The following is a 22,463-nucleotide window of genomic DNA, read 5'->3' on the forward strand; positions in this document are numbered from 1 at the left end:
AAGCCAAGAAATAAAATATCTAAAAAAAATATATGTGATATATGTTTTTTTTTAGGAGTGGGTTAAAATCTAAAATTGAATAATCTTACATATAAAAGAAAGAAACGTTGGGCAACCCTAATGGCACTTCTGTAATTATTTATTTTTAATATTTTTTCTGTATTAATTTTCTAACTATAATTTTCAGCAATTATTAATCTCCTATTTTTCATCAATATATCTCAAATCTTAAAAGATAAAGATAGAAATTCAATTTGTTAAATCTTAATCTACTTATTTGAATTATAAATCTTAATATGTAAGATTTAAAAAAAATAATGTTATATAAAATATAAAAAATACTATATTATTAAATTTTACTATTTTTGAGTATTACATTTTCTTATTATGTATTAAATTGATTATTTTTTCACTTTTGAAATAATATTCTGTGCATCGCACGGGGAAAAATGCTAGTATGATTAATTATTAAAATCAATTAGTCATAAGAATAAAACTCATCTTTATATATAAAAGAAAGGTTTTTCCCGAAACCCTAGATGCAATCTTTATATATAAAAGAAAGGTTTTGCCCGAAACCCTAGATGCAATTTTGTAAATTATTTGTAACCCTAGGGGCTTATTTGTCCATTTACTTGAAAGTTATTTATTTTATTTTGCAATTTTGTCAGTTTCCTTTTACAGTTTTTCTTTCCTACGTTCCTACATGTTTTGATACGATGCCCGTAGAACTCGTTACGAGACCCTAATACCCTACGCGGAAGCAAGATCGAAAACATCCAAAAACAAAGATTCATAGGGTGGAACCGCGACCCCGTGGTCAATATGGGACGAGGGTCTCGTAAAATTGACCCCGTGGTTATAAAGAACCAGAAACCAATATTATGGCGCTAAGAAAATTACAAGAATCCACTTGTAAATTCCCGAAGAATGCTGTAGAACAGCGAAGGAGAATAACTCTCAAAATACTCAAATATTCATTAAAATTCGTCCAATAAAATAAGCCAAATTGGCAACCTATTTATAAGGTCTAAAAAGACTCATTTTTCACAAGGAAAAGGACTCCTACCTAAACTATAATAAGATAACTTGTAAATAAGCAAATCCTAACCATAAAAGACTCTAAAATAATAAATACTAAATTAAAAACGTGCATAAATAAATTAGATAACTTGATCTTCAAGTCGACTTCTCGATCACCCTTCTTAACTCGCGACATTGGGCTGTGCACGTGCATGCAATTAAATCTCAATTTCGGCACTGTTCCACTTCGAATATCTCTTCGCTCAAAACATGAAAGTTGTAGATCTTTCAGTTAGCTTTCCGAATCATTTTGAATCAGCTTAAATGGACTTCAGATGCGAGAGTTATAACCCGAATGGTAAACTCTGCCAGAATAGGCGAGAATCTCGGATGCATGGAATTCGACTTGTCCAACGAATTCTTCTCTTTCTTTTCTTCCAATTCCAAACCATCAACTCTTCAAAGGCCTGATTCAAGCCTTTATTCTTTAATCCCAATACAAACGGCTCCATTAATATCACTCGCTTTCTCTTCTTTCAATTCTTTGTTTTGGAGCTTGTGTGGATCGTATCATGTTTGCACACGTTAAATAACTTCTTCTCTTCTCATAACTTCTCCACTCTTAGGTGGTGTTTGCAAATGATTATTTAAAAGCAGAAGTTAGTGATTGTGATTTAAGTTAGTTTTAAGTGTTTATTTCTAAAAGTTGGGGGTGTTTGCAAATATTTCGGAAAATAAACTAAAATTGAAAAAGCAGGGTTAGGGGTGCTTTTAAAAAAATAGCTTAAAGCAGATTATTTTAAGAGAAGCAAAAGCAAAAGTTGATTTTTCAAACACCTAAAAACAGATTATGAGCAAAAAAAACCGCATAATCACTTTCAAAAAGCATTTGCAAACACCACCTTAGCTTATTCCATATTCATTCGATTAATTATCTGCTAAAAATTTTCGATAGAGGGGAAACAAAGTTTGACGGGCAAGAAGAGGCCGATGAAGTTGTTGGATGCAAACAGTTGCAATATTTTCAGCCTTTTTGAGAAATTTACGAATGAGACACAAATTACATGTCAAATCTCATACTTTTCAAGGCAGACAAAGACTCAAACACTTTGAGAAAAAATAAAAAAATAGAAGAAGAGCAAATAAAAATGATGTTGCTGAGAAAAAGCATGAAAGCTTTGATAGTTGCATTTATTGTAACTAGAGAGGTGCACGTGCGTTGCACGTGTCGGGTTAATTTTTCTATGTTTTCTGGTATCGTTTATTTTTATTTCTTTCCCATGATAACTATTTTTTCTAAAATATAGATATAGTTTAACTTCCAATTGTTCAATGAATACGAATATATTTTTGTTTGATGTGATAAAAAAATATGAGTCATTAGATCTCTATGGGCTTAGTGCGCTAAAGTACATTGATTTATTTTTCCCCTTTTACTTCATAAAATATATTTTTCTAACGATTGACGCCATGAATTGTTGTTTGCGTGAATCATACACCATATATGACTTTTTTATTTTTTAATATTTTCATAGATTCCGTTTGAAAATACTATGTGACTTGTATCAAAAAACTAATCTATTTGATTGTTGATCTTATTATTTGAGCATGACATGCGCATTTTCCTGTACATAAATATCTCTTTTATAAATTATGTATCGAGTGCATGCAATATTATCTTCTTTGTTGCATTCAATATCGATTTTGTAGTTTTTTTTATCATGACTTTTGAGTGATCGTGGACTGTTTTGTTAATTGAATTTGTGCAGTGCAGTCTATAACTATATTTTGACCACGAGATATCTTATATACTTCGCCTCCTCGTGATTTGCTATTTGTTTACGGATTGACTATTATACACATATGATGAAATTTTGGATATAAAAGATATTTTGAATTACAATAACTTGTCATACCAATATTGTTTTGTCATGTAATCGGATATCTATATATCTTGGAAGTTAATAAAACTGTAATTAAGATTGCCTTTGGTCATTGTGCTTAAAGCTTTCTAATTCATTATGGTTTTTTTTAGTAAATAATGAACTTCCATGGAGTTTCTCTATCCAATAATCAATTATCAATTAGTTATAAGAAGTAGCAACATTTTCAATGGTAAACATGATAGAACAGAAAAAACTATTTTTTTTGTTAATCAAGTGTTAACGTCTAAATTTTTGATTTGTGACCGCTCTATGTAATTCCTGGGGCACTAAGGGTCTGATTGGTTCAAGGAAAATAGTAGGTAAAATAGTTTTCTTGTTTGGTTAATAAGTAAAATACTATGTAAAACAATTTCATGGAAAATGTGGAAAAAAAATTGTACTAAAACAAGGGTAATGGGTTTCCCTAAAAAAATATGAGGAAAATGTATCATTCTATCTCTCTACTTACATATTCTTCCTTTCTCTCCTCTCTTCCTCTCTCATCAGTCACCCCTTCTCTTCTCTCTCTTATGTCTCTCTCCCCTTTTCTTTTTTAATTAAAAAAATTAATAAAGAAGGGGCGTGCTAAATAAAACACTAAAATTTACTAAATCCCACACATAAATAAATAAAAAATCTCTCACTCCACTTATATTCTCTCTAAGATGATTTTATGCGAGTTACTCTATTATTTTCCCTATCGCTTTCCACAAATCAATCAGACCCTAATGGTTGTAGCTATGGTTTTTTCTCCCATAACTAAAAGAATGTATTTTCGTGCAAAGTGGACCCGTCTTCTTAAAAAATGGAAACATAATATATATAAACGATAACTCCAGCTCGAGCACAGGGGCAAAACCTGGGAATTTGATTAGGGGGCCTGTATTTTATGAAATAATAGAATGGGGACAATTAAGTTTTGTTTTTTGGGGCATCACCCCTGATTGTTTTAAGAGTAATTTATAAAAGTAAGCAAAAAGGAGTAATATTTCATAAAGTTTATTTAAACTGGTATAATTTTAACAATTATATTTTATATTGTAATTAAATATGAAAAAATATATAATTTTACATGAAAATAAAAAACAAATTGAAGGGTCAAAACTGATATTTTTAAAAGATTGGGGGGCCAAAAACTATATTTTAAAAATATTACTTCAAATTACCAAAAAAAAAAAAATTTAAATTACTTCAAATTACTTCAAGTTTTGCTGCTCGGACGCAAAATCTCTCGTTCGAGCGGTAAAACCAGTAGCTATCTCGATTCTTTCTTTTCATCGGCGCTCGGGCATCTATATCTATCCCTCGAGCATCAGATCTAGTAGCTTCCCCAAATTTATGTTCCTTCAGGGCTCGAGAGTGCAAATATTGTCTCTCTAGCGGTAAAACCAGGGAGTAGTCACTTGGCTATATGCTTAAACGACGCTCGAGCGGTGATTCCTTAAGCTTGAGCAGCACTTGCACTTCCTTTTTTTACAAAATGTTGCTCCACTTCCCCCTGTTTCGCCCTGTATTACTTCGCATCCCTAAAACTCTAAAAATGCAATCTAACCACAAAAGGCAAAAACTACAAAAGTCTAACCAAATATGTGCAAATTCTCATAATGCACTCCAATCTAAAGCGAAAATAGACGCAAATTAGCGCATGCATTATGGTAGCATGAACACATACATATTCTTACACTTGTAAAATACATTTGCAACCCTGAAACTATACACAACGTATTAAGCACCAACCTAAATTATGAGTTGTATCATTTATCCCCAAAACCTCTTTATATATTCCCCTTAATATAGACCTATCATGATTGAGTCTTAGCATAAGTGGTATCAGAAAATGTTCTACAATGAGGGTCGGTGAGAGAGCGGGGCCGTTTGAATACCTTTGGGTGCACCGTGCATGTGTGGTAATGCCATTCAAAATACCCATTTATTATTTATGTGCCCCTCACAGACACTAAGAATATAGTTCACCTTGTTTACAGTAGCTTCTTTTCTCTTGTGATATATGAAGAATCATGGAAAAATCTACTGTGAAACTTAACACATAAAGAATTCGCCCTCAAGAAACCTGCAACACGCCATATATCACATTCTGACTTACCTAGATGAAAGTCACATATTAATGTATACTTAATTCCTAAATGAGTAGATATATATTACCAGAAAAACTTACAAATGTATTATCATAGTGAAAATCTAAATTCCAATATCTTGACTGTTCCATCATCCACCTGAAGCAAGAAACACATTTTTATGTCAGATTAAATAATCAATAAAATAGGCCTCAATTTTTTATTTTTTGGTAAATATGTAGAAGAAGTAATTTGTGAGGATGGATGAGTCATTCCCTTTTATACTTGGATCTGCTAAAGTAGGTAATGGTTCAGTCTCACAAACTAATAAAATTCTTACCAAACAATATTGAGATCTTGCCTCATTTTGTTTGCTCCACCACATGCATGTATTCATACACAATTTTCTTCAATGGAAGGTGATAGTTGGGCGCTCGATATGGGAACACATAAAATGGGGTGGACTATATACCATGTATTTGTGAGTACTGTTAGTATTTATCATGCAACAAATACAGATGTTCTCTTCAAAAAGAAACCGTAATATTGGATTGAATGTCAAATTAAAGTTGTCATCAATTTGCAATTCATGTATTCATATTACTTTTAATATTCTAGTGTGGATGCATGGTGTCCGTTTGTCTCTTAATTAATACAAATGAATCCCAATTTTTTACATTATTATTTATTAATGTATGTTAATCAAATGACATAATTGTCTTTAAGATCCTATTTATAAAGGATATTTTGTAGGGCAATTTTGTCCTTACAAAAAAAGGAAGAAACCACCTAACTATTCATACTTTTATAAGTAGTATAGATATAGATATAGATAATTCTCATTTGTTGCTCAGAGCAGAGCAAGTTTTTCAAAAGGTTTTGTCTTTGGCTCTGCTTCTTCTGCTTATAGGTTTGTTTTTTTGTTTTATTATTTTAATTTAATTTTTCTAATAATTAATATTTCTGTTACAATCTTTTTTAATCTTCATTTCCGGATTAATATAATGGATTGAATTATATTTTGTCATTTAATTTTTGCATTCACACTTGAGGTATATATCCACAAAGTTCTGCTGCAATATCTAATAATTCTTTCCGTTTATTTTTTATTTTTTTCATTATGCAGCCTTATACCCCAGAAATCGAGAATGTATGGTTATGTCAACCGAAATTTTTGCTAATTACTTTCTTTACTCGCGGGTGCTTTTGATTCCAGGGTTTTGTTGTTGTTTCCTATATGTGGTGGTGAAATTAGTGAGTGATATGCCTAATTGGGCCAACCCAATTGGCCTACAATTTCTTTATCTAATGGGCTATGAACCCAATATTTAAGACCACTATCACCGAGGCCCAATCACCTTCAAGTAAGGTTTGGGCCCGACAATCTCAACTAAGTTATAAATAAATGTTTGGACTCATTGCTTAAGGTACGTCCTATTAACTGAGCAATACTATAATATGTATTATCTGGACTATTTCCATTATCTGCACGTCTGACTTGAGCGTCGGAGGGGTTTCCGCCGGATCAACCCCCGGCCTAGTTCACGTGTTCTATGATCGCAGGTATCTCAAGGTCATCAAGCTCGTGAGCCAGTGATCCACTCTGCTCTTCCAGCTCATCCTACTTCAACTCTCTAAGGTGATCTATCTCTAGCATCATCAGTGAGGAACATATTGGAAGAGAACAAATGCACGCAATAGTAACCGACATAACATACTTACAGGAAGTGGACTTCGACACATGGGTAAGGCACCTTAGCCATGGGCTGGACTTGCCCTTACCTCTTGCTATCCTCAGGTATGAGTGTTTAAATTTCCATGGTTGGTTTTAATCACTATGTTGTCTGAAATATACCATTGCTTGATTATTATATACATAGGCATTAACATGACAATATGTCATTTCAACCCCAGATTGTTTTTGTATATTGACAGATATAATTTTAATGTTAAGGTAAATGATATCCGCCCATTTATCATTATGTTGTGAACTGCTTGATTAATGTATGAAAATCTTAATAAACAAAAATAATAATTTCAGGTCTTCACTATTAGAGCATGGCATGAAACTAAGATTGGCCAATTCAAGCCTTTAAATTGCTACCATCTAGGGGTGGTAAACGAGTCGAGCCGGCTCGCGAACTCGACGAGCCGGCTCGAAAAAAGCTCGAACTCGAGCTCGGGTTTTTCGAGCTCGAGCTCGAGCCCAAAATTAGTTGTTCGGCAGCTCGCGAGCCCGGCTCGCGAGCTGCCTTCTTTTTTTTTTTTTTTCTTTTTACATATATATATATATATATATATATATATATATATATATATATATATATATTATTCTTATTCTTATTATTATTATTATTATTATTATTATTATTATTATTATTATTATTAACTAAATAGTAAATAGTCTATAATAATAAATATATCTAGTATTTAAATAGAAACAAATCTATATTACTTAAATAATTCATAATAATATAAAATATTATAATAATAATAATAATAGAAAAAATAAAAAATATATATAACTAGAGTTCATTATTTATTTTATAATTTTTTTTATTTTCCTATGAATAATTTTTAATAAAAAATAAAATGATTTTAATAAAAAAATTAAATAATAATAAATAAATAAAAAACAAATTAAATAAGCATGAGCTCGAGCCAAAAAAAAATTGGCTCGATGAGCTCGAGCTCGGCAACATGGACTCGAGCTCGAGCTCGAGCTGGCCAAAAGAGCCGAGCTCGACTCGTTCCCACCCCTACTACCATCTATTGCGCTCCCGCCCTGAAAGCAAGCTTATTTTGTATCTCTAACCCACTTTCTCACGTTTTCTTTAAAGCAGACATTTTCTCCTATTTTTTATTTTTATTAGTCATGCCTATTAAGAAGGATTAAAAATACTATATTTGAAAAAGTTATTAAATGTAAAATTGAAACATGATATGTTAGAGAACCAAATTCCTAAATAGGCCAACATAGAGGACCAAAACTACAAATTTCCCTATATATATACCGTGCATAGCACGGGGTACTATTAATAAAAATTAAAATAAGTGAACGTCATAAGAATTAAAGTCATAAGGATTGAAGCCATCAGAATTGAACCCATCAAGGTTAAAAAGTCATGAGAATTAAAATCAGTAAAAAATCATAAGAACTAAATTAGTTAAAGCATTAGTTTAATAATATGATTAATAATTGTTTAGCACATAATAAGAAGCTGTCAGAGAAACTTCCGAGCCATCTTAATTCTTGTATTGTTCTTCCCTCTTGCTTAGTGCTCTCTCCGGTCCAATATATCGTCTCAAGTTGTGAAGTACATGTTAAGAAAATTAATAAATATTATGTTTTATATTAAAAAAATTAGAATATCACTAAATTACTACAATCGCTTCCCCATGACTTGTTCAAAATACGAGAAAAAGAAGGCAAACATTTGACCACTGACTATTGTGATTTATTGGTGTATTATCAAATTTTATTTGCAACCATCTGGTTTATAGTATGTTGCAGTGGGTGAAAGATATCTGGTAAATCTTTATTATTCATATACAGAAAATCAGAAACACACGTTTATATTCATATTGGTGTGTGTAGATCAACGGTAAAAAACAATCTGATGTAACTTTCATCGTCCGTAACATAAAAATAATTTATCAGGTGTTTCTACATCATATATATACGTAGATCAAGTGTGCAAATAGTATTTCATTAGTTCTAACATTTAGATATACACTTCTAATAATACTCTGAAATCATCATATATGTAATTTTACCAATACTTTTTGGAATATGTCGTCAAATTTACATAATCGAGATTTCTGAAAATAATATGTTGAAAATTTCGTATTTTCTGTTAAATTATAATAGTTATCTAATTTGAAAATATTTTTTTATAAATTTTGTAATTGATTATACTTTCATTTCGAAATATGAATGATTTTTTTTTTTTTTTCTAGTATTATATAATCAATGTGTTTCAATTATATATGTTGCATAATTCTTTCTATGTTAGATTTACCAGAAGATCTACATCATTCAACAAGTAACATGACCAAAAATCTGATTTTCTTTTGCAAGTTACATAAGTTAATCATACTTTTGAAATCAAGTGGAGTAAATATCTTGAATGTGAAACCTAGTGACAAAAAAAATAACCCTCTTGTCTATAAACTATTTATATTACATAATTCTTAATAGTGCAACAACATTGAACCAATTTAATTAATCGCATCATCAAAACCAATTTAATTAATCGCATCATCAAAACCAATAGAGACCGATGGCAATTCCGTAAATCTCACATCCCTATATTCACTTAACAATGGACTCAACCTTCAACTATAAATACCTTGCTAATATCAACATCCAAGGTACACCTTTTCTATCAGCACTCATATTTCATTTCTTCTTACAAAAGAAGAAAAAAAAAAACAGCTCATAATCGACGTAAGCGCCGAAACGGTATGGAGGAGGCAAGAAGATCCGGAAACTACGGAAGGAGCATTTGGGATCACGATTACGTTCAGTCCCTCGCCACTCCATACACGGTAAGGAAAAAAAAAAACTTATCTCTTGCTTGATCATATAAATATATATCACTAGTTTCGTTAATTATGGGAAAATTTCATCAAACACGTTTCACGATTGGATGAGAGCATCCATAAGACGCAAATTTAATATCTGACGATTGTTTGTTGGAAATGCAGGACAAGAAATACGTAGAGCAAGCTGAGAAGCTGAAAAGGCAGGTGCAGATAATCATCGACGAAACCGAAAATCATACGCTAGAGCAACTTGAACTTATCGATAATCTGCAGAGGTTCCATATATCCAACCACTTCGAGGATTCAATCAAAAAGATCTTGGGCGACATTTACCGTGATGAATTTGATGACGGCAAACACGTGCAACACTTGCATGTCACATCTCTTAAATTTAGACTTCTCAGGCAAAATGGATTTCTTGTCCCTCAAGGTGCATTTTATATATATTTTTTTATGTAATAACACCAACATTTTTTTTAATTTTTTTTAATTTTTTTTATACAGAGGTTTTTGGAAGTTTCTTGGACAAGGAAGGAAATTTTAAGGAGTGTTTTGCTGGTGATGTGAAGGGAGTTTTGTCTCTGTATGAAGCTTCGTTTTTATCCGTCGAAGGTGAGAGAATATTGGATTCTGCCAAAAAATTCTCGACTCGTCATCTAACTGAAAAGGTGAAGCAAATCGAAGACTCGATTCTAGCCGAGAAAGTGAGGCATGCATTGGAGATTCCACTGCACTGGAGAGTGCATAAACTCGAAGCAAGATGGTTTATGAACATCTACAATGGTGACCCTATTCTTCTCCAATTGGCTGCACTGGACTTCAACATGGTTCAAGCCATTTATCAGGACGAAATTAAACAGCTATCGAGGTGCTCATTTATCGTCGTTTTTTAATTAAATTAGCAGAAATGAAGAAATTATGTGACAATTTTAATTATATTATTATCTTACAGGTGGCATAAAGAAACCGGTCTTGCAGACAAGTTGGGGTTTGCCAGGCACCGATTGCCGGAGTGTTACTTATGGGCTGTCGGATTTACACCCGAGGTTCGATTTGGGTATCCCAGGGAGTTTATGACCAAGATTGCTGTAATGATTACAATTATAGACGACATATACGATGTGTACGGTACGATGGATGAACTCGAGCTTTTCACCGATACGGTCGAGAGGTAAATTAATTGGTTAATACAATGTATTTATATATTACCAAGATCCTAGTAAGTTTTAATTAATTAATATAATTATTACATAATCAGGTGGGATATTAACGCATTGGACCGCTTACCCGAATACATGCGAATCTGCTTCCTAGCTCTGTTTAACTGCGCTAATGAATTGGCTTACAAAGTTCTCAGGGACCAAGGTCTCAACATCATCTCAAAACTGAGAAAATTGGTATTTATATGCAAATAATTCGGTTTTTTTTTCTTCGTTTTTTCGTTTCTTCTTCTGATCATCTTCTTACATGTATGTACTGATTATGTACAGTGGGCGGAACTGAGTAGAGCTTACTATAAAGAAGCACAATGGTTCCACAGTGGGTATCGCCCGAGCACGAACGAGTACATCAACGTAGCCTGGGTTTCGATTACAGGCCCTGTGCTTCTTTTCCATGGTTACTTTTGCATAACAAATCCCATTAACACCAAGGACCTGCACTTTTTAGAGCGATACCCTGGAATTATTCGTTGGCCGGCCACCGTTCTTCGCCTCTCAGACGACTTGGGCACTTCTTCTGTACGTTTCCAAAATTAAACCACTAATCAAAACTAATTAATCACTAACATATTTATATTTTTTTGGTTTGTCTAATGAAAATTGATTTACAGGCTGAAATAAAACGAGGGGATGTTCCGAAATATATCCAGTGTTACATGCACGAAACAGGCTGTTCTGAAGAGGACGCGCGCGAGCACATCAAGAAAGATCTGATTGATGATCTGTTGAAGAAGATGAACAACGAAATACTATTTATGGATAAGCCCATAGAGAATTTTCAGACAATTGCTATGAATCTTGCTCGGATTGGTTTCAGCTTTTACCAGTTTGGTGATGGTTTTGGTGCACCAGATAGTGACACCAAGACATATTTGGTTTCACTCTTGGCTGAACCAATCCCTATTCCATCTTGAAGACAATGTGCACCCACACTTATTTGTCGGAGACGATAGAATAAAGTAATTTGTATTTCTAGCATTTTCAATTTTTTCGAGCTAATAAAGAACTGCAGAAGTTCTGTCCTAAGTTTTTTCAAGCAATAATACTACAATTAGTTTTTCCAAGCAACAAATAAAGACAAATTAGTACATATTTTACCGACTTCAAACTACTACAACTCATTTATCCAACACTAATTTATATTCTATATGTAACAAACTATCATCCGTGCAAAATTTTAATGACGGGCATTCAATTGTATGCCGACAAATCAACTTATAACTGAGATAATTTTCCCAATAAATCCCCAAGCATGAAACTGAAGAAATTAACTTTTAACTGCCACAGTAATATAATTGCGGACAGAAAGTTAGAAATAAATTGAAAAAGAATCAGTAAAAATACAAGTACACGATTACGAGAAGCACCACGATACATAAAGTTGATGCATCTGAGAAAGGCATGGAAGAAGACTTGATGAATAAATTCCAGCAGCCATCACTAAATGATCAACTTCACCATGTGTTCTTTTTCTTTATCTAATTATTACTGGAACAAATTCATGACCAGCACCAGATAAAACAAATTTCCCTCTCCGTATTTCAATCGCCCATGTTATATTTATATATGTAGCCCACCAAGCTCTCGATTTAAATTTTCAGTAACCGTTTATCTGTGGCCTAGGAGATGAACCTGTTGTTAGGCGAGAAAATGGGATCTGAATCTGGTTGGGAATGCCTCTCAGACCAGAAAATCGATCCTCAACCGTTGGATCGGATACTGACTTTTTCGAAAAGGCCTGAGCCAGCTCAACCGCTGAAGCTGCTTTCCCGTAACGGATTGGGGCATCGGTTGAAGCTGGCTTCTCATGATGATGTGGCTCGACGGGTTTGCGCCAAGTCTCTGGTGACGGGGCCCGTTCCTGCACCTGCTTCTGTTGTTGTTGATTACGAGGCTTCTCATTGTTTCTCCAAGTCTCGTTTTGCCTGCTCTTTCTATGTGAGTCAATTCTGTTACCATCCACCTGGTACTTCGTTGTTCTTTGATCGATAGGGATGATGTTACTTTCGGCTTTGTCACCATGGCGTGCATGAGTTGCATGCGTGAATGTGTCAGCCTTCGGAGAGCTTTCCTTCGCCCTTTTCAAGTGGTAATTATTGCAACAAAAAATTAGCGATCAAGCATGTTATTGACATTTAAAAAGTAAGATAAGAAAAAGGAAATAACTAATTCAGTACCTCAAAGGAGGTTGGCTCTCGTAAGTGCTTACATCATCATCAACTCCTCGCTCCTTCAACACCTGGTATTGTGATAATCGTGTTATTAGAAAAATTAAAACCAAAAAAGAAAAAAGGGAAACAAACGGTTCAAAGAACAAATGCCAACTGATTACGCAACACTACAAGTCCTGCAAAACAATAATAAATGCCAACAGGAGCAAATATAACTAGTATTTTATGGATAGAGCTCAAAACATTCAATCCCCAAGCTTCTGCAATGCTATTCCAAAAGTGGAATGTGATGGTAAATGAATTGCTTTGTAAAATGAAAAAAAAAAAAAAAAAAAAAAAACTCACCAGTTCTCGTGGCCGAGCTCCCCCAAAAACAGTCCCTCTGAACAACACGAAAGATACAAATCAATATCACAGAAAGTAAATTCGTGTTGGAAATTTTCAAATGGAAACAGAAAAACACAAGTCTAGAGTTAGAAACGGAACTGCATGTCAGTTACACAATTTATTCCACTCCCGAATTATATAAAATACAGAAATGCTCATAATGTATTCCCCATTTTAGTTGAACTTGAACCTAATAAACTTGCTCCGACTACTGATATGGCTGTGGAGTAGCAGGTGTTGTTACTACTATGTACTGTGAATTGTAGCTAACATATACTAATCCCCATAGCTTACTATTAGTCTTGTTACATTTTCATGCATACAATCAGCAATGTACAAATACCGGATGCATATAAACTATACTTCCGCCCTCTCACTATTGTTCGAACATAATTTGAAACCATAATTTGAAAAACGGGATCCTTAAAAGAGACACTGTTATTCAGCTGATACGGACCTTTAAAAAACAGTAGTTATATATCAAAAAGTTAAGCAAAAATAAGAAAATAGGATGATACTCCATGCTTTTGAAGTGATTTCTTAACAGAAAGCAGCATCTTCATCATAGTATTTTCACACACATCATCATTTTCCTAGTAATCACTAAGCTACAACATTCAACAATGCATCTCAATGCTATGTATTTCATACGATTATTATCCTGAGTTATTTCTTTGCTTTTTAAGCCTTACAAGTTGTTCCTGATTTAATTGCTGAACCCACCCCCCTCCGACCACCTACCCAAACCAACTAAAAGATAACAGAATACCTCAAAAAACTTGGGAAGGTAAACCAGCATAGCATAATAATTAATGTTTTCGAACTCAACTGGGCTCAGAAAAATTCAGGAAGAACAGCACAGAAACATCAGAGTGTAAAGTTGTAAATCTTATAAAGCATATACCCCCTAGATTTTCTTTATGTGTTTATTGATCAATCCTATTCCTCTGTGTCGCCTCATTTTAACATCTACACATTACTAGAAAATTTTATTCATAAGATCGTATCTAGAAGAGATATAACAATCAGGTAGAATAGCATAATTAGAAAATTAGAAGAGCAATTTTGAAAGACAAAAAAATTCCAAGTATCTGGACCTTTTGACTTCACTCTTTCCTTTGAGTTGCTCAAGGGGCGGTGATCTCGGCTTCAAATTAAGTTTTGGGCGTTCTGGAGCTCGATCACAAACCACCGATCCAGAAACATCGGATTGCATGGGATTTTTAGGTTCACGGACAACATAGTTATCCTCCACATGATGCTGATCACTTGTCCGCTCATATCCCTGCTACTAGAAAAATGATGAATACAAATGTGTTTTTGAATCTAATTCATATAACCTGACAACCCAACTGAACAAGTTTACCTGCTTATTGTCAATTGAGGTTTCTAAGTTCTCCATCGGCTTGGATCTTGGAAGTAACTTCAATTTTGGTCTTTCTGATGATTCTGAAGGCAATACAAAAGAATTTTTTCTCTCTTGCGACTCCACTTGAATGATGGATCTAACCCTCTCATTAGTTTGCTTCTCCTTTCCACCACCGAGAATCCCATCATCAACAGCTAGACTCCTTTCAGCATGCCTCGTAAGAGCAACATCATGACGGTCAGAGTCACCAACTACATCCAACGTATTGTAGATTTTTTTATTGTATATGTTGTTGGCATTATACTCAAGCTGTCCCTCAATTTCCGGTTGTCCAGCATCTTTGAGAGGATTGACAGGTTGTTTTAAGCTCCACCGACCAACCATTTCGAGGGCACTGGCATGAGCCAATTTTGTCTCGGCATCTGCAGCAGATACATGTTCTTTCACGCCAGCAGTCTCCTTTCTCATTCCCCACGCATTTGTAGATCCAGCCACTACCTGCCCAGCATTGCCACTCATAACTAGATAATTCGACCCCTGACCACGACCGCCACTAGAAGTTTGAGTGTTCAATCTCGCGTTATGCACTTCACTAACCCTTCGTGCATAAGAGCTACCAGTTGAACCGCTTGAAGTATGAGACGCGGGGATCGAAGCAGTCGCGGGACTGGTTTGAGCACGAGAGCTTTCATCTGTAACTGTTCGACGAGGGCCTGAAACCCCATCCAAAGGCTTGCGCTCATCCTCATCAAAGTTGCGGCCAATATGTGGGCTGTGATTTAAGAAATGAGTCTTTTCATCAAGGTTCCTGACTGAGCCAGCAGATGCAGGGCGTAAGCGATTATCCGACCTTCCAGCTGAATTACCCCATGATAACTGCCGATCAAAGCCACTACCACGATCTACTGGTCTCGCAGTTCTGAAAAATGTTACGGAAATCAAAATGATTAAATTGGAATTCTATCGTGCACACGCATCCAGCAACATGATTAAATCATTATATGGGTTTTAGCGTTCCAAATATCCAAAAATGAAATCTATATATATAATGCATAGATCTAGGTTATTCATCTATATAAATCCAGACCTTAAAACAAAACACAACAAAACAAAAATTGATAACCAATTGTTTAATTTTTTTCGGTACCGTGAAATCTATACAGGATTGAATAATACAAGTTAGTAATTATAAACAGATAACGAAACTAATCAAGCCAGATCAGAAGAGATTAGGTGCTATACCCAAAATCTTTTAACAAATGTATAAAAACACCCAAAAAATTGAAATAAAAATAAAGGCAGAATGAATCATACATGCCAGGAGCGGAGGGGAGAGGAAGATCGGAAGGAATGGAGCCGCCATGGAAGTCCTTAAGAGTCATCGTCGTCTTCTTCTTCGACATTCTCTCGCGAAAACTAGCGAATCAATCGATTCGCAAAGTATATATCGATATATCGAGAAAAAAAGGAAGTAATTATCTTCTCCCCTTTGGATATAAGATGAATGAATCTGTATGTATATTCGAATTGCAAAAATATAAACAGAGGAAAAGATCGATAATTATTCCAGAAACCTGCCTTCTACTGATGGATAACAATTTTGTTTGTTGATCCAGAGGCACGCGCGCACACGCACGCAGTAGAAGGTGAGGAGGGGGGAGAAGAAGTTTGGGCCGGCAAGGGTTTGCAACTTTAGCACTCACGGGTAAGTAATCTGGCAATGACGCTTCGAGGTGTTGTACTTTTATTAGGATTAACTTTTTTTATATTTTCTTACGCTTCCCGAGTTGTACTTTTACTTGTTGTTTATATGCCCCAGTGGAATTATTGCGGACACGCGTTCTCGATTTTCCTATTTCGTCCTTTTTGGATTTTGTACACCATTTTTTTCCCAAAATAATTTATTTGAATAATTTCTACTTTCACCCGTTTACTTTAACTCCGTATTACTTTACCTCATTCTACTCTCGATTGCATCGATTTGCTCCCTTATATTTGAAAAATTGTCACAATGTGGCATCGCTGTTAGTTGTTAGACAATTTGACCTCAACACTGTTTGATTTGAGCTCTAAAATTACAAAAACGTCACCTCAATTTAAATAAATATTAAAAAAACAAAAATAAAATAAATAAAAACTAATAAAATAATTAGAAAATCAAGACAACGAGAAAACATAGTCACGAAACCCACCACAATTTATTTTTTATTTTTTTAATAATTATTTAAACTGGGAGAGGTGGTTTTTTTTGTAAGTTTCAGACTTATCTCAAACGGTATTAAGGTCAAATGTCTGAAAACTAGCGACGAGGGTCACATTGAGACAATTTTTCAAGTACAGGGGACAAATCAATGCAATCGAGAGTAGAAGGAGGTAAAGTAATACCGAGTCAAAGTATAAGGGGAAAGTAAAATTTACCCTAATTTATTTTTTCGTCTAAAAAATAAAGTGAATCTTATTATATGAAAAATACAATCATAAAAAATATTATACATTAAAATTTATTTATGCAATATAGGGTGATAGATTAAGGTAGAGGAAGAGGCTGAATCAAGCATGATAAAACTTGCTCTTTTGTCTCTCGATCTTGAACGCCAAAGCCATCTCCATTTTGGTAGATGAAATTTGCAACTCTTGCAATGTTCACAATGTATTTGATTATTTGTTTCTGAGAATTTGGAGTAGTATTGATTACCAGCCCATTTATTTTCTTCCATTAATCTGTTATAAGGTCTCTGGTACGTTCCTGAGCTTCTTCTTCCGTAACATTCGCTTCTCTCATGTAACATATTATTGACGAAGGCGCATCGCCTCTCTCCACTTCCGCCTGTGTATATATATATATATATATATATATATATATATATATATATATATATATATATATATATATATATATATATATATATATATATATATATATATATATATATATATATACATATATCATTACATAAGAAATATATTCCTTAAATTATAATGTTGGAAAAATAATAACCATTTAAGTAATGTATAGTTAATGACTTTAGAAGTTGCTCGATCATTGCAGAGTCGAATAATGAGGGAGACACGGTGGATGATTTCTTGGTTGCTGTCAAAGGCAAGCAGAGTTTGTGCCATGTCTCGACCAACACCGAAAAGGGCATAAAGAGAAAGGATAGAGCCCGACGAGGATTTACACCCGTTATCTAGGTATTCACTGAGAGATGGAGTGTGACCTTTCTCGTACCATTTTGCTTCCGTCAACAATGCTTTGCAAAAATCTGTCCACTGGTAATTAATCAAGCAAAGGAGTAAAAAAAAAAACGAAATGCGAGGAGAAGAAAAAAAAAAAAGGATCTTGGTAAAGAAAACAATATATAGTACGATTTTTATGTCGGTATGATTCATCTTATTTTTGGAAACACACACCGTACCACTTTCGTAAGAAGTGGTAAAACCGAGTTCCAGTCCTTGTCTTTCTGAATTTCACAATCCATGTCATTAACAGTATCGTACAGGGCCGAAAAGCATATCTTAATTGCTTCCGGAAGATGTTGAGCTTCCGTTGGATCCCACCTGTAATTCATGACACAATATATTATTCCCTTTTTTTAAAAAAATATATATAGTAAGTTGTACTGGGCAAGACTTGCCTTTCAACTGCAGTGGTGAATTGGTGTAGTTCATCGATGGAACCATAAATGTCGTAGACATCATCAATTATAAGTATCAACGTAATGGCTTTTGCCAGCCATTTTCTGAGGCTTCCATTTTGAGGCTCGTACGCCATTCCCACAGCAAACAGAAAACTTTCAACCGCTCGATCTCTTGCAAAGGTAAATACTTCTGAAAGGCCGAGATTCCTCCACCATCTGCTCAAATCAAAGCCAATTATATCCGATGAAAAGGGGTTGTCGATTTTATTTTTCTCTGAGCAAATGTTACTTACTCACCTCAAAATCTCCTCGAGATCCTTTTGGTGCTGAAGCTGAACCATGTTATACATTCCAATTTATTCATTTATTTCCATAAATTTTACATTAGAAACATATGCATCATCAGAAGACAAAATACAATTTAATTACAAATAAGTGGTGAAAAATACAATTTATTCAATAAATAGGGTACGTGGTGATTAAGGCAGAGGAAGAAGAGGCTCAATCAAGCATGATAAAACTTGCTCTTTTGTCTCTCGATCTTGAACGCCAAAGCCATCTCCATTTTGGTATATGAAATTTGCAACTCTTGCAACGTTCACAATGTATTTGATTATTTGTTTCTGAGAATTTGGAGTAGTATTAATGAATAGCCCATTTATTTTCTTCCATGAATCTGTTATAATGTTCTTGATACGGCTCCGAGCTTCTTCTTCGGTAACATTCTCTTCTCTCATGTAACATATTATTGACGAAGGCGCATCGCCTCTCTCCCCTTCCGCCTGTATATATTTATATATATATATATATATATATATATATATATATATATATATATATATATATATATATATATATATATATATATATATATATATATGTGTGTGTGTGTGTGTGTGTGTGTGATCATTAAACATAGATGAATAATTAACCCTTGATATTAAAAGAGTGTAAATATATAGTTAATAATTACTTTGGAAGTTCCTTGATCATTGCATAGTCGAATAACGAGAGAAGCGTGGCGAATTAATTCTTGGTTGGTATTAAAGGCAAGGAGAGTTTGTGCAAAATCATGGCCGACGCCGAAAAGTACATGTAGCGAAAGAACGGGGCCCGACGAGGATATCCAACCGTTTTCTAGGTATTCCCCAAGAGATGGAGTGTGGCCCTTGTTGTACCATTTTGCTTCAACTAACAGTGCTTTGCAAAAATCTGTCCACTGCTAATTAACCAAAGGAGTTATATATATAAAAGAAAAGATGGGATGTTATAAATAATGAAAAACAGTACCACTTTTTTGAGATACGGTAAAACCGAGTTCCAGCCTTTCTCTTTCTGAATTTCACGGTCGATGTCGTATGCAGTGTCGTATAGTGCAGAAAAGCATCTCTTAATTGGTTCGGGAAGATGCTGAACTTCCATTGGATCCCATCTGATGAAGAACATAATAAATAAAAACCTTGTTTGTATATATATACATACTAAACACACTAATTAAGATTAATATATATACTTTTCTACTGCAGTGGTGAATTGGTGTAGTTCACGGTTGGTGCCATAAATGTCGTAAACGTCATCGATTATAAGTACGAGAATAATGGATTTTGTGAGCCATTTTCTAAGGCTTCCGTATCGAGGCTCGTAAGCCACTCCAACTGCCCACAGAAAGCTCTCCACCGCTCGATCTCTTGTGAATGTTAAAACTTCTGTAAGCCCCAGATTCCTCCACCATCTGCTCATTCATATATATAGACAAATAATTTTCACTTAGCTAATTTAATTTTCAAAGTTTAATTTGTAGGACAATATATCGATCGATCACCTTAAAATGACTTTGAGATCCTTTTGGTGGTGAAGTTGAACCATGTTGAAGCTAAGTCGAGCCAGACGATGCAACGTAGACTTGTTATTATTATTACTTACATGTATGTGTTTCTTGGCGTTAAACCAGGCGACACTCCAATGGGAAGGACACTTGTCCGAATACGATTTGTCGTCCTTGTCATCATCATTTGAATTAAGACCACTGAAATAACTAGCAATAATATCAAACAGGCCATTTTCACCATCCAAAGCAAGATGAGAAGCTTCGAAGATTTCAGCAATGGCTTTGTCGCAATATTCCGAGTCACGAGCCCTTGTCATACTTAGTTTCTCGTCGTGATCATCCAACAATTCAAGGATTGCATCTGTGTTACACGATAGCATCACCTCGTACATAGTTAGTCTAAAAGTGTAATTGCGGGAATGTTTTTTTCGAAAATTAAAATCGGAACCCTAACATGTATTCCAATTCTGTTAAGAAAAAAAAAATTGGAAAAACCGAAAATCGGAAAATCAGAATGAAAATTATCGTTCACCTTGTGAAACATGATAACCATGCTGCCTCAAGATCCTGAAGTACAACGCAGCAGAGTAAAGATCAACGAATTTCGTGGTCTTCGTATAGCGCGCCATCCCCTCCAAGGATTCTCTGATTTCTTTTTCAAAGCAATACGAAATCGCTAGTTTATTTATCTCGTCTATAAGCTCAAGATTGCTAATTAATACTAACGGATCCTCGGACGACGACGACGACAAAGACACACGACGGCCCACTATAATGCCACGGATTTCCTCTTTCAGTGTCTCAGCTTCTCTTCTGTACTTGTCTTCCTATGAACAAAACCAATTAACATTCATTAGTTGTAAGTAATAATGTAAAAACACTATTATATTAATTAATATGAGCCATGCACGTACTATATATATCATATATGGATAATAAAATTACACTGTATTGGGTTGTTATAAGCGAGTGTAGTAGGTTATCGTAACTCCAGATGTTTGGTTTGTAATTGGCTGTTCGCCGCCTGGCAAAGTTGTCAACTGCAGATTCCATGTTCATTAATTGGCTGCTGGAAATTGTATATATATTATATGTGTGTGTATGTATAAGCTATAGGCTTGCTATATATAGGCTTGCTATATATATATAGAGAGAGAGAGAGGATGACTGATATATATATCTGATGAGAATTGAGAAGAAATATGACCAGGTTGATGAATCGTAAAAAAAAGATTTTTTTTTAATTTATTTATTATTTCAGGTGTTATATTTTATTACGTACTCTAGCTTCAACGCATAATTAAAATGCCTGAAAGCAGCGTTTGTGAACGTTATTTTATGGGCACAATGTTCTGCACTATGGATTCCATACAAAAATATCTGGCCATTCAATAAGAGCCGCCTCACGTTTCCATGTGCACCAAAATCATGTCCGTTTGAAAATGAATAAATTAAATTAAATTCACGTGCAGAAAAGGAGATTTTTGTCAAGAGCTTCGGTTCATAATTCTAAAAGCATGTATTTCACAAAGTATTCTCTAACAAGGGTAATTGGAAGAGTTGACCAGGAACTATGTTATAAAGTTAGTAATAAGTACGTATAAAATAAGGGCAAACTATGGTCACCCATGAGTTATGGTCAAATTACGAAAACCAGTGCCCGTCCGGCGTAGTTGAGACGAGCTATTCATCCTTCCCGAACGCAGCATACAAACCCGGGGCAAGAATATATATTGTGCCCTTAAAAATATGAGGTTTCGCGATAACGGCCCGATTTTTTTTTATGAAATAATATAGATAAATAATTATTAATTTAAATTTCATTATCAATAAAATATTGAAAATATTAATGTATATCTAAATATATTTTTTTATAAAGCAAATGTTAGAAATGTATGAAATAATTTGTGTTAGAATATAACAAATATTTTTAAATTGTATATATTTTAAACTAAGCTTTAAAATTTATAAATAGAAACTATATTTTTTTAGGCAATAGAAGAATAAACTTTTTTTTATAAAATAGAAAAATATTTTTTTTTCACACATAAAAAATGTAGTTATATATATATAAAAAAACACCAAAAATGGTCCCCTTATAAAATTGGGCCCTAGACATGGCACGCCCCACCCCAGGACCGGCACTGACGAATACACCCTTATGTTTGCGTAATTGTAGCCACCCCTTAACTATGAATTATCTTACGAATATTCCTTCAGAAATAAATTTAGGGATGTTAAACCCAGTGGCGGAACTTCATTGGGGCAGAAGGGGCTGT

At 34.2% G+C, this 22,463-nt stretch overlaps 4 protein-coding genes across 7 annotated transcripts; 1 reads left to right on the plus strand and 3 right to left on the minus strand.

Annotated features, from left to right (window-relative positions):
* The first annotated feature begins 5,804 nt into the window (after window positions 1-5,804).
* LOC105968355 (trans-alpha-bergamotene synthase) lies at window positions 5,805-11,867 on the plus strand. 4 transcript variants are annotated; one of them, XM_088811854.1, is made up of 10 exons: window positions 5,805-5,933; window positions 6,240-6,662; window positions 6,748-6,821; window positions 9,445-9,574; window positions 9,734-10,001; window positions 10,076-10,439; window positions 10,524-10,742; window positions 10,830-10,968; window positions 11,062-11,310; window positions 11,403-11,867. In XM_088811854.1, the coding sequence occupies exons 4-10, from the start codon at window positions 9,491-9,493 to the stop codon at window positions 11,703-11,705; spliced, it is 1,626 nt and encodes a 541-aa protein (XP_088667980.1). In that variant the 5' UTR covers window positions 5,805-5,933; window positions 6,240-6,662; window positions 6,748-6,821; window positions 9,445-9,490; the 3' UTR covers window positions 11,706-11,867. The 4 variants fall into 4 exon arrangements, with proteins under 4 accessions (XP_088667980.1, XP_088667981.1, XP_088667978.1 ...); XM_088811855.1 differs by having other exon boundaries at window positions 9,448-9,574; XM_088811852.1 differs by lacking the exon at window positions 5,805-5,933 and having other exon boundaries at window positions 6,580-6,821.
* A 99-nt stretch (window positions 11,868-11,966) lies between these two features.
* LOC105968670 (eukaryotic translation initiation factor-like protein) lies at window positions 11,967-16,563 on the minus strand. Its single transcript, XM_012993306.2, has 6 exons — window positions 16,033-16,563; window positions 14,716-15,637; window positions 14,447-14,634; window positions 13,308-13,344; window positions 12,969-13,030; window positions 11,967-12,869 (listed from the first exon to the last, which is right to left on the minus strand). Exons 1-6 carry the CDS (start codon window positions 16,119-16,121, stop codon window positions 12,389-12,391), a joined length of 1,779 nt encoding a protein of 592 aa, XP_012848760.2. The 5' UTR covers window positions 16,122-16,563; the 3' UTR covers window positions 11,967-12,388.
* Window positions 16,564-17,371: 808 nt separating this feature from the next.
* LOC148766037 ((E,E)-alpha-farnesene synthase-like) lies at window positions 17,372-18,820 on the minus strand. Its single transcript, XM_088811932.1, has 5 exons — window positions 18,654-18,820; window positions 18,354-18,572; window positions 18,135-18,276; window positions 17,743-17,988; window positions 17,372-17,545 (listed from the first exon to the last, which is right to left on the minus strand). The coding sequence occupies exons 1-5, from the start codon at window positions 18,704-18,706 to the stop codon at window positions 17,435-17,437; spliced, it is 771 nt and encodes a 256-aa protein (XP_088668058.1). The 5' UTR covers window positions 18,707-18,820; the 3' UTR covers window positions 17,372-17,434.
* LOC105968665 ((E,E)-alpha-farnesene synthase) lies at window positions 18,734-21,296 on the minus strand. The gene is made up of 7 exons (XM_012993300.2): window positions 21,130-21,296; window positions 20,717-21,011; window positions 20,179-20,545; window positions 19,870-20,088; window positions 19,647-19,788; window positions 19,330-19,575; window positions 18,734-19,138 (listed from the first exon to the last, which is right to left on the minus strand). The coding sequence occupies exons 1-7, from the start codon at window positions 21,241-21,243 to the stop codon at window positions 18,836-18,838; spliced, it is 1,686 nt and encodes a 561-aa protein (XP_012848754.2). The 5' UTR covers window positions 21,244-21,296; the 3' UTR covers window positions 18,734-18,835.
* Window positions 21,297-22,463: the final 1,167 nt, after the last annotated feature.

The sequence above is a fragment of the Erythranthe guttata genome, chromosome 13 (genome assembly GCF_056151865.1).
Source record: "Erythranthe guttata isolate IM_541 chromosome 13, IM_541, whole genome shotgun sequence".
Lineage (NCBI taxonomy): Eukaryota > Viridiplantae > Streptophyta > Magnoliopsida > Lamiales > Phrymaceae > Erythranthe > Erythranthe guttata.